Source organism: Netta rufina, assembly GCF_964035555.1.
Source record: "Netta rufina genome assembly, chromosome: 3".
Taxonomy (NCBI): Eukaryota; Metazoa; Chordata; class Aves; order Anseriformes; family Anatidae; genus Netta; species Netta rufina.
The window spans coordinates 121,452,742-121,464,315 of NC_140125.1; the positions used below are offsets into that span (position 1 = coordinate 121,452,742).

The following is an 11,574-nucleotide window of genomic DNA, read 5'->3' on the forward strand; positions in this document are numbered from 1 at the left end:
CTGCACCGACGCCCCGCCCCCTCCAATTACACCCCGCCCCCTACACCAACGCCGCGCCCCCTATAGCTGTACCCCGCCCCCTGCCCCACATCGCCCTGCCCCCTCTATTTAACCCCCGCCCCCTGCCCTAACGCCCCGCCCCCGCCGCCCTCCCCGCGGCCGCGCATGCGCAGATCGGGCTCGCCGCGCACCGCGCGGCACCGGGCTCGGCTCCCCCCGCGCTGCCGCCCCCGGGGCCCGGAGCCTCGCCCCCCGCCCATCCCCTGCCCCCCCCCCCCCCCGCCTCCCGTTCTCCTCCCCACCCCCCCGGTGCCCGGTGTCCCGTTGGGGGCCCGCGAGCCCCGGTGCGCGGTGGGGAGGGGCCGGGCACACGGAGCGCCGTGCTCCAGAACGGTTTATTGGGGGGGGGGGCCCGCGGAGCAGGGCGGTAAGGCACAGGGCACAGGGCACGGGGCCAGGCCGCGGCACGGGCACCGCTCCCGGAGCCCCCCGGGGGTGGCGGCACCGCCTGCAGGGACCCAGCCCCGCGGCGGCCCCGGTGCCGGAGCCGGTGCCGGGCTCAGAAGGACGTCTCCTGCAGGGCGTAGGCGGGGGGCCCGGCCGTGCGCACGTAGCCCTGCTCGTCCTCGGCCCGCGGCACCACGTCTGCGGCCACGCCGTTGGGCACCCGCGGCCCCTTCTCCGGCACCGTCAGCTCCGGGCGGCCGGCGTCCTGCGGGGACAGGGCGGGGGGCAGCAGGACCGCGGGCACCCACCCCGCACGCCGAGGGGACGAGGGGCCGGGGGTCCTCACCTGGTGGGCGGGGAAGGGCACCCCGCAGCCCAGCCACCGCCGCCACTTGGGGGGCAGGCAGCACAGCAGGCGCGGCAGCACCGGGTAGATGGTGCGGGGGTCCACGGCCGTGCCCTTGGTGGGGCCTGAGGGCGGAGGGGTCAGCGGGGACCGGGGGGGGGGGGGGGGCAGCACCCGGCTCCCCCTCCCCCCCCCCGCACGCCCCCGCGCTCACCGGTGAGCAGGCTGACCAGGAGCCCCACCACGATGACGGTGGTGGAGTTGTGGGCGCTGTACCACATGTAGGACAGGCTGTAGAACTTCTGCAGGCCCGTGGGGCTGGGGGAGAGAGGGACAGGGGGGCGTGGAGCAGCCCCCCCCCCGAGGCTGACCCTCCTCCTGCCCCCCCCCACGCCAGCCCCGTCCCGCTCACCTGTGTGGGGCCGCCGTGGGGGTGAGCAGGGTGGCGGCGAGGGTGGCGGTGAGGTTGGCGTCAGGGGAGGGGGCGGTGCTGTTGGCTGCGGGGGCCCCCCCGGCCGCCCCCATGCTGTTCACCAGGCTGCCGATGCCCACCCAGAAGGCCATGGCCAGCCCCGCCAGCAGCCCCACGATGGCGCCCTGCGTGGGGAGGGGGGGTCGCAGCACTGAGCCCCGCAGCCGGCACCCCACGGGGGGGGAGCTGTGGCGGGGATGGGGGGGGCCATGCATTTTGGGGGAGCACTGCGGGACTCACCACGGGGTTGGCGCAGGGGAAGAACATGCCCAGGCAGAAGAGCCCCAGCAGTGGCCCCCCCACCATGCCGAAGATGCTGATGGCTGCCTGCAGGGACACGGCACCGCTGTGCGGCTGCGGGGCTGGGGGGGGCCACCCATACCCAGGGGGGCAGCAGGGTGCCCCCTATCCCCTACCTGCAGCACGGGGCCCAGCTTGGAGGACAGGTAGGCCATCCCCAGGCACAGCAGCCCGTAGCCGAGAGCTGAGGGAGAGGTGGGGGTGTCACAGCAGTGCAGCCCCCCCCCCGGTGCCCCCCGCCCGGCCCCCGCTCACCCAGCAGCTTGGAGAACTGCGTGGCCCGCGACTCCGACAGCCCGGGGCAGTGCGGCCGCACCAGGTCCTCCATCGTCACCGTCGCCAGCGAGTTGAAGGCGGAGGAGATGGTGCTGGGGAGGAGAGGGAGCGGGAGGGGGGCTCGGCCACGCGCCCCCCCCCGCCAGCCCTCGGCCACGGCACCCACCTCAGGGAGCCGCTGAACAGGCAGGCGACGAAGAGGCCGGGCAGCCCTGGCAGGTCCTTCAGCACGTCCATCACGAAGTACAGCACCAGCTGGGGACCGGCACGGGGTGAGCGCGGTGCTGGGGGGCGCACGGTGGGCTGGGGGGGAAGGAGGGGGCACGGGCATCCACCTGGTCGGAGGAGACTTTGCTGGTCACCAGCGGGTGCTCACGGTCGTAGACGAACATGACGAGGCCGGTGAGGCAGCTGAGGCAGAGCACGATCTGCTGGCAGGGGAAGACGGCGTAGCAGGAGCTGCGGGCGCCACGGAGACGTCAGAGGCTGGCGGCAGGGGGCCCCCCCCTGCACCCCCACCCCACTCACAGCACGGCCTGCCTCTCGTTGCGGGAGCTCAGGTACCGCTGCACCTGCGCCTGGTTCACGCCGTACAGCGACAGCATCATGAAGACGCCCCCGAAGGCCAGCGTCCAGAACGTGTGTCGCACATAGGGGTCGGGGTTGAGGCTGCGGGGAGGGGAACGCGGTCACGGGTGGTCAACCGCCTCCCACACCCCCCCACCGGGGCTCATCCCGGGGCTCGGCGCTCACTCGATGCCCGAAATCTTGCCCTCCTGCTCCGCCACGCGCCAGACGCGGGCCATGCCGCCCACGCGCTGCGCGCCCACCACGATGACGGCCAGCTGCCCCGCGAACATCACCAGCGTCTGGAAGACGTCCGTCCAGATGACGGCCTTCAGCCCGCCCTGCGGAGGCACGGCACCCGTTACCGCGGCCCGGGGGGGGCACGGGGCAGCCCCACGGCGGGGGCACGGCGGCAGCGACTCACCAGCGTGGTGTACAGCGTGCAGACCAGCCCTATGGTGAGCACCGCGCTCCAGAGGTCAAAGCCCGTCACTGGAAGCAGCGGAGCCGTTAACGAACAACGAGGACCGCGGCGGCGCCCGGTGTGGCCGTGGGACCCAGCAGGACCCCAGGCTGGGCTCTGCCCCGCAGCCCCCTCGCAGCCCCCGGCTCCCTTACCTGCATTGAGGGCCAGTGCAGGCGCGTAGAGCACCACCCCCATGTAGATGACCTGCGGGGACAGCAGCGCTGCAGCCCACCTGCGCCCCCTCCCCACGCCCCCACATCCAGGACCCCCCAGGACAGCCAGGAGGTGCTGGCCGCCCGCTCACCATCTGGAAGATGAAGGTGATGGTGCCAAAGATGCGCACGGTCTTGTTGAAGCGCAGCTCCAGGTACTGGGGGCAGGGGGGAGACAGGGTCAGGGGAGTGCCCCCATCCCGACGTGGGGTCTGCGAGCAGGAGAGGTGCCCCCACGCCCCCTCCGTCCCACGGCACCCTGCTCACCTCGTAGGTGCTGGTGATCTGCAGGCGGTAGAAGACGGGGATGAAGACGTGTGCCGGGATGAGCAGTCCCAGAAAGTAGGAGCAGCCGAGGAACCAGTACTCGGTGCCGAACCGGTAGATCTCGGCCGGCACACCCAGGATGGCCACGGCCGACTGGAAGGTGGCCAGCAGCGAGAGGGCGACGGGCAGGAAGCCCATGCTGCGGTTGGCCAGGAGGAACTCCTGCACCGTGCGCTGCCGGCCCCCGCTCAGCGCGTAGAAGAGCCCAATGGCCAAGGACAGCACCAGCAGCAGCGTGAAGATGGTGTAGTCGATCGCCGTGAACTCCATGGCGAGCTCCTGCCGCTGCCCCGCTGCCCCCCGGCCGCACGCCCCCGCTGCGCCCGCCCCACCTCATGGGCGTGCCGAGCCCCGGCGGCCGCACCGGAGGCTCCGCGGGGACCTTCGCTCCTGATCTCAGCCCGCCTCAAGGACCTGCGGGAGCACAGCACCAGGACATCCCCTCAGCCCTCCCCCTCCCTCCGGCACGCGGCTCCGCGCTCCCCCCCCCCCCGCTTCCCCCACCGGCCCCGGGAGGTCGTCCCCCGGCCAAGGCAAACACGGCCCCTGCCAAGCAGCGCCGAGGGCACGGCAGCACCGCCCGGCCCGCCCGGCGCCAGCCCCCGCGGCGCGCAGAGCCCCCGCCGAGCCCGGCGGAACCGGCCCAGCCCCGGCCCTGCCCCGGCCCCCGACGCCGCCGCCAACGCGCCCCCACCCCGCGCCCCCGCAGCCGGCGGGACCCGCACGGCCGGTCCCGAGCCGGAACGGGACAGGCACCGAGGGCGGGCGGACAGACGGACAGCACAGACACCACGCGTGGGCACCTCGAGCACCTGAGCGGGGCAGGGCAGCCCCGGGACGGGCGGAGCGCGGAGCCCCGGCGGGGGCACGCGAGGACAAGGCGGGGGGGCGCCGGCCCCTGATCCTCGCAGGAATGCCCCGGGCGTGCTTGGCAGGATCAGCACCGGGATCGGGACCGGCTCCAGCCCTGCTCCGCGCCCGGGCCTGCCCGCTGGGGGCCGGGGGCGGCGGCGCTGGCTCGGGACCGAGCCGGGAAGGAGGCGAGGGGGCAGCACCGCCCGCCGCCAACCCAGGCTGCGCGGCGCAGCTCCGCGGGCAGGGTCCAAGGTCACCGCTCCGCGCCGCGCAGACACAACACGGGGCCGGCGCCCCCCGCCCAAGGCCGCCCCCCCCCCCCCAGCCCCGCCGCATCGCCGGGGCCGTGCCGCCACCGACCCCGGCCCAAGGCCCCGGCGGCCCCCCCGGGGCGCTGCGCCCGTCCTCGGGGGTCCGCCCCCCCCCCGCGTCCCCGCAGCCTCGCGGTGTCCCCGTAACCCCGGGCCCTGCCGCCCTGCCCCCGCGCCCCCCGCCTGAAGCCGCGCTCCCCCCGTCTCCCTCCCGAGACCCCCCCCCCGCCCCGCCGTCCCCAGCCCGAGCCTCCCCCGTCCCCCCCACCCCCGGTGTCCCCGCACCGCGGCCACGCCCCCCCGGTGCCCGGCGCCGGTGTCCGCCGTGACCCCCAACGGTCCCCCGCTCCCCAGAACCGCCGGCCCCGCACCGGCCCCTGCCCACGGAGCCCACGGAGCCCACGGAGCCCGGCGGTGCCGGGGCGGTGCCGGTAGCCCCGGGCCGCTCCTCTCGGACACTCACCGGGGCCGGCAGCGGGTGCGCGGCTCCGCTCTGCCCACGTGCGGCGGCGGCGGCGGCGCGCACCGATGACGGCGCGAGGCCGTGCCCGCAGCCCCGCTCTTCCGCCCGGCCCCGGGGGCGCGGCCTCTCCGCCTGGCTCAGGTCGCCGCGCCCCGCCGCCCCCCGGCCCATGGCGGAGCCGCCGGGCCCCCCCCCGCGGCCGTTCCGCCCCGCTGGGCGCTGCCCCGGGGCACGGTCGGACCCGGCCGGGCGGGACCGGAGCCGGAGCCGAGCGGCGGGCGCGGAGCTGGGCCGCGGGCACCCTCCTGCTGCTGCTGCTGCTGCTGCCGCCCGGGGATGCCGGCGGGGAGGTGAGCGGGGTGGGGGGGGGTACCGGTACCGGTACCGGCCCGGTGCCGGCCGTGCCCGCGCCCCCCGTGACCGTTTCCCCCCCCGCAGGTGTGCGGGAGCTGCCCGGGGCCGCTGCGGAACGGATCCATCGTGGCCCGGTACTGCGCATCCAAGGCGGGCGCGGAGCCGCGGGGACGCTGCTGCCTGGATCCGGGACCCCCACGGCGCCTGCTCGGGTACGGGAGGGGCGTGGGGGGCTGCGGGGTGTATGTGGGGTGTGTATGGGGACTGCGGGGTGTGTGCGGGGGGCTGCGGGCTGCAGGGAGTTTTTTTGGGGGCTGTGGGGGGCTGCAGCATGCGGGGGGTGCAGTGGGGTGCGGGTGTCTGACGTCCCTCCCTCCGCCCAGGTTGGACCTGAGCAACTGCTCCCTGCACAGCCTGCCCGCTGCGTTTGCTGAGGCCGTGGCTGTCGTCGTCCTGTGAGTCCCGGCGGGGCAGGGAGAGGGCTCCGGGGGCAGCCGCGGGACGGGGCTGGGCCATGCACACTCTGGTTTCCATCCCCACTGTCCCCTGTGGCACCACCCCGGGGTGCCCGTGCTGCCCCCAGGCAGGACCCGCAGCCTGCACCTGCCCCGTGGGCAGGGTAAGGAGCCCCCGGTGTGTTTGCAGGGACCTGACGGAGAACCCCCTGGCAGCCCTCCCCAACAGCTCCTTCCTGGGCTTCACGAACCTGCTGAGCCTGTGAGTACGGGGGGCTCGGGGGGGGGCTGGGCACGGTGCCTGGTGCTGAGCTCTCCTTCCCAGCGCGGTGCCACTGGAGCTGGAGTGCCCAGGTGGGAGCAGCGCCTGGCAGGAGGTGACGGAGCACGGGAGCAGCCGCCTCTGCCACGGCCAGAGGAACCCCTGCAACAGCTCCGGGGAGCTTGGTACGTGGGTTACAGGGACGGGCCTCCTTGAGCACCTCATGTCCTTGTGTCACCTCTCCAGGCACTGCACACCGTGGGGTGGGGGACAACCAGCACCCTCCTGCTGGGGCTCCCCCCTCCCCTTGCTCGGCTGGGCCCTGGTGTCCCCTCAGTGTGGTGGGGCCGTGCTGGGAGCAGCCCTGGCTCGGCCCCGTCACCTCCTGCTGTGCCCCCCCAGCCTGGCTGTGCCCCGAGAACGCCGCCTGTGCCCCGGATGGCCCCGGCTTCACCCAGTGCCTCTGCGCCAGCCCCTTCCACGGCTACAAGTGCCTGCGCGAGGTGGGTGCCCCGGGGGGGCCGAGGGACGGGACCCCCCGCAGGACGGCCCGGTGGGGCGGGCAGAGCCACTTACCCCCGTATCTCCTTGCAGGGCGCCTTCCCCGTCCTGCCCTTCTGCAGCATCCTGGGGGCCGTGACGGCCGCCCTGTCCCTCCTGCTGTGGGGCACCCAGCGCCGGAAAGCCAAGGCCCCGTGACGGGGACACCCCCTGCGTGCAGCACCCCGGGGGACCCAATAAAGCGTGCGGCACCGCGCCTGGGGGCTCCTTCCTGCGGCACCGCGGGGACGGGGGGGGCCGTGCGGAGACCCCCACAGCGGGGCAGCCCCACGGGGCTCCGCCGGGGCGGGCAGCGGAGCCGAGCGGCGGCTGCACCGGGACGGGCGGGGGCACCGGGGCGGGGGCAGAGAGGGGGGGGGAGGGGCGGGAATATGCAAATCATGGTGCTGCTGAGGGAGGGGCCACAGGGGGAAAGTACCTGGGCCAGAGCCGCTGTGCTGCTCGGGGGCGGGGCGCCAGGAGGAGGGGGCGTGTCTATGCAAATAAGGGGGCGTCTTCGTGCATACAGGGGGCGTGTCCATAGGGATAAAGGTACATGTTCGTGCAGACCAGTGGGCGTGTCCATGCAGATCAGGAGGGCGTGTCCATGCAGATCAGGGAAACCGCGGCATGCCGGGACCGGGACCAAGCCCACGCCACGCGGGGCGCCCCTTGAGCCCCCCGTGGGCGCGGAGCGGGCTCGGGGCGTGGGCGCTCGTTGGGGCGGGGAGGGTTGTTTGGGAGGGCCCGGGGTGGGCTCGCGGGGCTGGTGTCCGTGTGCTGGGGGTGCGTGCGCTGTGGTGGGTGCGGGTGGTCGGGGAGGCGGGGGCATACTTACCTGGCAGGGGAGACACCATGATCAGGCAGGTGGTTTTCCCAGGGCGAGGCTCATCCCCTGCACTCTGGGTGTGCTGACCCCTGCGATTTCCCCAAATGCGGGAAACTCGACTGCATAATTTGTGGTAGTGGGGGACTGCGTTCGCGCTCTCCCCTGGTTCTGCGGTGCAAAGACAGAGCTGCTGTCGGGGCGTTCCCTCTTCTTCCTTTCTTCTCCGGGGGCAGTTTCTGGGGGCTGCGGTTTGGCTCCTGTCCCGCGTGGGCTGCCCGGACCCTGCCCGTGGGGGTCCCGCTCCGCCTGGTCCCGCTGTACCGGCAGTGGCACCGCTCGCACGGCCCGGAGCCAGCCGGGCACAGAGGACACCGATCGGCGCCAGCAACGAGCGCGAGTGGAGTTCGGCCAAATCCCTCTGAGGCCGGCCACATCCCCCTGCCTCCCACACCTCACGTATTTATACACATTGATGAGATCCCCTCTCGGCCTTCTCTTCTTAAGGCTGACCAGCCCCAGGTCTCTCAGCCTTTCCTCACAGGGAAGATGCTCCAGGCCCTGTATCATCTTTGTGGCCCTCTGCTGGACTCTTTCCAGGAGATCCCTGTCTGTTTTGTACCGGGGAGCCCAGAACTGGACACAGTACTCCAGGTGAGGCCTGACCAGGGCAGAGTAGAGGGGGAGGATCACCTCCCTTGACCTGCTGGCCACCCTCTGAGCTCAGCCAATTCTCAACCCACCTTACTGCCCACTCATCCACCCCACACTTTCTCAGCTTTGCCAGCAGGATATCATGGGAGACAGCATCAAAAGCCTTGCTAAAGTCAAGGTAGATGATATCCACCGCTCTCCCCCCATCTCCCCAGCTGGTGATGCCATCATAGAAGGCAATGAGTTTGGTCGAGCACGACTTCCCCTTGGTGAATCCATGCTGACTACTCCCCATAACCTTCTTCTCTTCCAAATGCTTGGAGATGGCCTCCAGAACAAGCTGTTCCAACACCTTTCCAGGGACTGGCTATCCTCCAGTCCTCAGGCACCTCTCCTGTTCTCCAGGACCTTTCAAAGATGATAGAGAGTGGTTTGGCAATCACCTCTGCCAGCTCCCTAAGCGCACGTGGATGCATCCCATCAGAACCCATGGATTTGTGTGCATTGACCCACTCAGGCACTCCTGAACTACTCCCTCCTCAACCAGAGAGGAGATCTCCACTTCCCAGAGCCTTTCTCCTCCCTCCAGGGTCCAGGAGTCCCCAGGGGGGAGTCTTTGAAGCACAGAAAGCATTCAGTATCTCCGCCTTCTCAGCATCCCGTTACAAGGGACCCACATTGTCTCTGGTCTTCCTTTTACTGTTTACATACTTAAAAAAAAAAAAAAAAAAAAAAAAAGACGGAAAAAAACCATACCTCTTATTATCCTTTATCTGCTTTGCCTCTCATCTCCAGGTGGGCTTTAGCCTTCCTTGTCGTGTCCCTGCAGGCCCTCACAACACTCCTATACTCCTCCCAAGAGGACAGGCCCTTATTCTACATTTCATAGACCTTCCTCTTCCTTTTGGTCTTATCGATGAGCTCCTTGCTTATCCACGCAGGTTTCCTGCCCCCCTTCCCCAGTTTCCTACTCTTAGGGATGCACCAATCCTGAGCTTGGAAGAAGTGCTGCTTAAATGTAGCCCAGCTCTCACATGCACCCTTGCCTTCTAGCAGCCTAGCCCATGAGATACTCCCAAGCAGGTCCCAGAAGAGGTCGAAGTCGGCTCTCCGAAATTCCAGGGTGGCAATCCTATTTTTTGCCTTATTCTTCCACCAAGTTCCATATTGAACTCCATGATCTCATGGTCGCTGCATCCCAAGCTGCCCCCGACCTAACAAACCCATCTGTTTATAAGAACAAGGTCCAGAAACACCCCCTGCCTTGTCAGCTCCTCCACCACCTGCGTCAGAAAATTATCTTCAATGCATTGTTTGTCCGTTTGGACTGCATGTGCCTGGCTGAGTTGCTTTCCCAACAGATGTCCAGATGATTAAAACCCCCATGAGAACCAGCGTCCAGGATTGTGAGGATACTTCCAGCTGCTTGTAGAAGGCTTCATCGACCTCCTCCTCCTGATCTGCTGAGCTGCAGTACACCCCCACAGCAGCATCCCCCATACCAGCCTGCCCCTTAAGCTCTCCACTCGTTCTTTGCCTTCCCCTAGGTGGAGCTGGGTACATTCTAATTGCTCTCTCACATAGAATTTCACTTATTTTATAGTTACTGTGAGTGGCAGCTTGATTAATCCTGGGTCCCAGAAGGATCTTGGGTGTTCCTCTGCTGGTGCATCACAAACTGGGGCAGGAGGCAGCCGTGGACCCTGCTGGGCCCTGCAGGGCAGGAGCAGTGGAGGAAGCGTGGTTTAACTCTGCTGGGTTTTACACGGGGTTTTACCCAGCTGGGCAGCCGCTCTCTCACTCCCCCTCCTCAAAGCAGAGAAAATACGATCCAAAGGGCTCAAGGGGTGAGATAAGGATGGGGAGATCACTCATCAGTTATCACGGGTAAAACAGACCCCGCAGAGGGAGATTAATAAAATGTAACACCTCTTACTAACCAGATGGAGCTGTGAGAAACAACCACAACAAATGAAGACACCTTCCCCTCCTCGAGCAGCGCAGGGCAATGGGGGCTGCAGTCAGTCCCTGACGCTTCGTCCCTGCTGCTCCTTCTCGGTTCCTCTCTGCCCCTGCTCCCCGTGGGCTCCTCTCCACGGGCTGCAGCTCTGGCCCAGGGCCTGCTCCTGCGGGGGCTCTCCATGGGCCGCAGCCTCCTCCAGGCCACATCCACCTGCGCCACCGGGGGCTCCTCCACCCATGGGGGGGCTGCAGCGTGGAGATCTGCTCCGTGTGGGACCCATGGGTGCAGGGGGACAGCCTGCTCCACCAGGGGCCTCTCCACAGGCCACAGGGGAGTTTCTGCTGCCTGCCTGGAGCACCTCCTGCCTCCTGCTGCACTCCCCTGGGGGCTGCAGGGCTGCTTCTCACTCCTCTCTCCCAGCTCCTGTTGCACAGCAGGGTTTTTTTCTTTTTTTCCTTTTTATTTCCTCCCCCCTTTCTTAACTCTGCTCTCTCGGAAGAACAAACAACGTTACTTATCGGCTTGGCTCCAGCCAGTGGGGGGTGCAGAGCTGGCTCGAACTGGCCCTTATCTGCCTTGGGGCAGCTTCTTGGTTCTTCTCCCAGAGGCCACCCCTGCTCCCCCCAACCCGGCACGGGAGGCACGGGGCTGCCCCGCACCCAGCGAGAGACCCCGAGAGCCTCCGAGACGCCCGCTCGGCTCCTCCCGCACCCCCCGATCGCGCTCCGTCCCCCGGCGAGCACGGGGCAGCGGGGCGGGGGCGCCGGGGGTCCTCGGGGCCCTGAGGTATGCGGCGGCTGCAGCACCGACCCCCCCCGGTACCTCTATAGCCCCAGGAGACCGGCAGAGCCGCTGAGAGGACACTCAGGGAAGTACTGGAATAAGCATCACCACCAGCTCTGTCTTTGCACCGCAGAACCAGGGGAGAGCGCGAACGCAGTCCCCCACTACCACAAATTATGCAGTCGAGTTTCCCGCATTTGGGGAAATCGCAGGGGTCAGCACACCCGGAGTGCAGGGGATGAGCCTCGCCCTGGGAAAACCACCTGCCTGATCATGGTGTCTCCCCTGCCAGGTAAGTATGCCCCCGCCTCCCCGACCACCCGCACCCACCACAGCGCACGCACCCCCAGCACACGGACACCAGCCCCGCGAGCCCACCCCGGGCCCTCCCAAACAACCCTCCCCGCCCCAACGAGCGCCCACGCCCCGAGCCCGCTCCGCGCCCACGGGGGGCCCCGCAAGGCGCCGCGTGGCGTGAGCTTGGTCCCGGTCCCGGCATGCCGCGGTTTCCCTGATCTGCATGGACACGCCCTCCTGATCTGCATGGACACGCCCCCTTTATCTGCATGGACACGCCCCCACGCTCACCGGCCACGCCCCTCTCCCGCTCTGGCCGTAGCGAGACGCAGAGCGGGGGCTGTGCAGGGGCAGCAGTTTGTGCGGGGGAAATCCTAGCTAAGGGAGACAGGAGGAGC

General features: G+C 69.4%; 2 protein-coding genes across 2 annotated transcripts; one reads left to right on the forward strand and one right to left on the reverse strand.

Moving 5' to 3' along the window:
• Positions 1 to 383: 383 nt before the first annotated feature.
• Positions 384 to 5,110, reverse strand: SLC5A6 (solute carrier family 5 member 6). The gene is made up of 16 exons (XM_084283551.1): positions 5,043 to 5,110; positions 3,354 to 3,827; positions 3,179 to 3,244; positions 3,027 to 3,078; positions 2,833 to 2,900; positions 2,595 to 2,749; positions 2,370 to 2,510; positions 2,177 to 2,300; positions 2,008 to 2,096; positions 1,821 to 1,933; positions 1,682 to 1,749; positions 1,506 to 1,592; positions 1,206 to 1,390; positions 1,008 to 1,111; positions 794 to 918; positions 384 to 712 (listed from the first exon to the last, which is right to left on the reverse strand). The coding sequence occupies exons 2-16, from the start codon at positions 3,681 to 3,683 to the stop codon at positions 560 to 562; spliced, it is 1,860 nt and encodes a 619-aa protein (XP_084139677.1). The 5' UTR covers positions 3,684 to 3,827; positions 5,043 to 5,110; the 3' UTR covers positions 384 to 559.
• Positions 5,108 to 6,871, forward strand: ATRAID (all-trans retinoic acid induced differentiation factor; the record flags this gene model as incomplete). Its single annotated transcript, XM_084284520.1, has 7 exons — positions 5,108 to 5,392; positions 5,481 to 5,608; positions 5,780 to 5,851; positions 6,042 to 6,113; positions 6,177 to 6,298; positions 6,516 to 6,616; positions 6,708 to 6,871. The coding sequence occupies 7 exons, from the start codon at positions 5,108 to 5,110 to the stop codon at positions 6,810 to 6,812; spliced, it is 885 nt and encodes a 294-aa protein (XP_084140646.1). The 3' UTR covers positions 6,813 to 6,871.
• Positions 6,872 to 11,574: the final 4,703 nt, after the last annotated feature.